Source organism: Hylaeus volcanicus, unplaced genomic scaffold (assembly GCF_026283585.1).
Source record: "Hylaeus volcanicus isolate JK05 unplaced genomic scaffold, UHH_iyHylVolc1.0_haploid 10039, whole genome shotgun sequence".
Classification (NCBI taxonomy): domain Eukaryota; kingdom Metazoa; phylum Arthropoda; class Insecta; order Hymenoptera; family Colletidae; genus Hylaeus; species Hylaeus volcanicus.
In genome coordinates, this window is record NW_026532122.1 from 1 (window position 1) to 2,624 (window position 2,624).

Sequence of the window (2,624 nt, forward strand, 5' to 3'; positions counted from 1 at the left end):
CATCCAGTATGATGTGTGCCGTCTTTAAGGCAGGGCCCGCAGGGCCCTGGCCCAGGCCCCCGAATTAGATAGGGGTCCCACGATTTTGAAATTTTATGTATACATCAAAGAATTTTATGATAAAAAAAAATATCTGATCACACACTTTGTAAAATAGAAACAAGATATTAATAATTTTGTTTAAAATTTTATTTTCGTAGTAAAATTACAAACTAATTATACGCACGCATGGTTTATTTAAAAAACTTTCCTTCTAGATTTCTTCGCAGCAAAATCAGCTATTAATTCATCAAAATCGATGGTTTTTAGTAGGTCAGATTCTATGCTCATTAAACTTAGGTAGTTTAATCGTGACTGAATCATTGTACTTCTATGGTCTGACTTTATTAATTTTAATCGGGAAAATGAACGTTCTCCAGCGCAATTCGTTATCATGAGTGTTAGAAATATTCGTAGACTGATTTCAATATTTGGGAATGTGGAAGAAAGAAATTCTTTTTTCAATTGCAAGTATAGGTTTGGAATAAATAACACTTCATCTTTACGTGTTTCACTGAGGTAATGTTTATAATGTAAACATTCCGATGTTAAGTTGCTGCAGCGATGTCTTGATCATATGTTTTGGCAAGTTTTTCACAGCATTCTTTTATTTCTTCATACTTCATATCTGGTAGAGCAATGAAAAACTTAAAATCATCATTCATCGTTTCGTAACCAGCTTTTATAGTTCTTAAATTGGAACAAAGCGAATCGATTACTCGATAAAAAACCTCTATTTTGAGCCTGTCATCTCCAGTTAATTGCGTGTCTTCACTCTGTCCTTCAAAGCGAGTAAGTTTTACGCTTCTCCTTCTATTTATTGGATCAGATGTAGATTCAGTTTCGTAAATATCAGTAAAGCTTTTTGCTTTTTCTAAAAACGCATTAAATTTTTCCCTAATATCCGATAAGTACAGTTCTAAGGAATTCAAAAGACTGCATGCAATATACAAATCCATATTTTCTCTCTGTAAATTTTTAGACGTATCATTAATACGTGTCAGAATTTCGTACCAAACTACAGTCATAAAGACATTTTCAAATTTTTTCATTTGCTTTAAAATAGACTTAGCTTCAATTCTTGTCTCGTTAGACTGCGTATCGTCCTCGGATAGATCATCTAGAACTCTAGTAATATCGGGATAGCTTATATAAAGACCTGCGATCGCATCGATTCGAGCTGACCATCGAGTAACGGATAGCGATTTAGCAACTTTTTTTTTGGTCCCTAAATATGACAATATTTTCTGCCATCTATAAGTTGATGCCGATAAAAATATGTATAAAAGTTGTACGAAATAAAAATATTTAACAACTGCCGTAACACATTCAGCTGCTTTAACACCAATTAAATTTAACGAGTGCCCTGCACAAGAAATATAATCCGCGTACTTATTAATTTCTCTTAGCCTGGTTTACAGTCCTGAATATCGCCCAGACATATTCGATGCATTATCATAGGATTGACCTCTACAGTCATTTATATCAATATCATTATGTTTGAAAAATTTGACTACAACTTCGGTTAAGTGTTCAGCATTATGTCCTTCTATGGGAACGAACATTAAAAAACGTTCAATAGGCCCTTGATCTGTAACGTAACGTACGGTGAACGTTAATTGATCCAGATGAGTAATGTCTGGCGTAGAATCCACAGAAAAAGAATAATCTTTTGACTTCTTTAACTCAGTTATAATGCAAGCAAGAACTTTTTCCCCCATAAGGACTATAAATTCCTTACAAATAATTGCTGATAAGTATGACGTTACTCCATGTCCTTTATTTCCGTAGATGTTAATGTGCTCTTTAAGCAAAGGGTCATATTCGCTTAGTAATTCTAAAATACCTAAGTAATTGCCATTATGACTAGATCCGAATCGTTCATTGTCACCTCGAAAAGCAAGACTACGTGTAGCAAGAAACTTTATAGTATCAGTTATCCGACGTAATACTTGAATCCAATAATTTTTCTCATTTTTTGTTGAATTGTTAATGCATTCTCTGTACTACCTATTTCTTTTCCCCGTTTAGAATAAATCGTCAAAGATTGTTTATGGGCTTTACTTTGCTCGTGCTCCGTAATTCACTCTGGGTGTTTCCAATCATTGAATCCGTAAAATGTAAATTGATCTTTTTCAGATGAGAAAAATCGACATACAAAGCAATAAATATGTCCAGTTGACGGTGAATATGATAACCACTCACGGTCTATTATTTCATTATTTTGAAGTCTTAATTGGAATAATGATCTGTTCAGAGTTCTCACTTTTGGTTTAATTCCTTCTTGATAAACTCGTGCAGATTTTGAGAAATTTTTGTCCTTATTGTTGCATGAATCTGGATTTTTTTGCAACCAGTATAATCGTAATTTCTCGTTGATTTCGCCCCATAGGGCGACATCACTCGAATAACTTTCATTTTTTTCTGAAGTGGTTCCCAATACTGTCTCCTCTATGGTTCTGTCGTTTGTAAGAAGTTGTGTAACTACTGATAATTCCGATTTTTATGAAGAGTTAAAATCTACTTGATCTACTGGTTCGTTTTGAATAACATTCTCTGGCAAATCATCGGTACCTTTTTGCGTT

At 33.8% G+C, this 2,624-nt stretch overlaps 1 protein-coding gene across 1 annotated transcript; it reads right to left on the bottom strand.

Annotated features, from left to right (window-relative positions):
* Nucleotides 1-587: 587 nt before the first annotated feature.
* Nucleotides 588-2,439, bottom strand: LOC128882312 (uncharacterized). Its single transcript, XM_054133891.1, has 3 exons — nucleotides 2,306-2,439; nucleotides 1,459-1,944; nucleotides 588-1,293 (listed from the first exon to the last, which is right to left on the bottom strand). The coding sequence occupies exons 1-3, from the start codon at nucleotides 2,437-2,439 to the stop codon at nucleotides 588-590; spliced, it is 1,326 nt and encodes a 441-aa protein (XP_053989866.1).
* Between the last annotated feature and the right edge of the window lie 185 nt (nucleotides 2,440-2,624).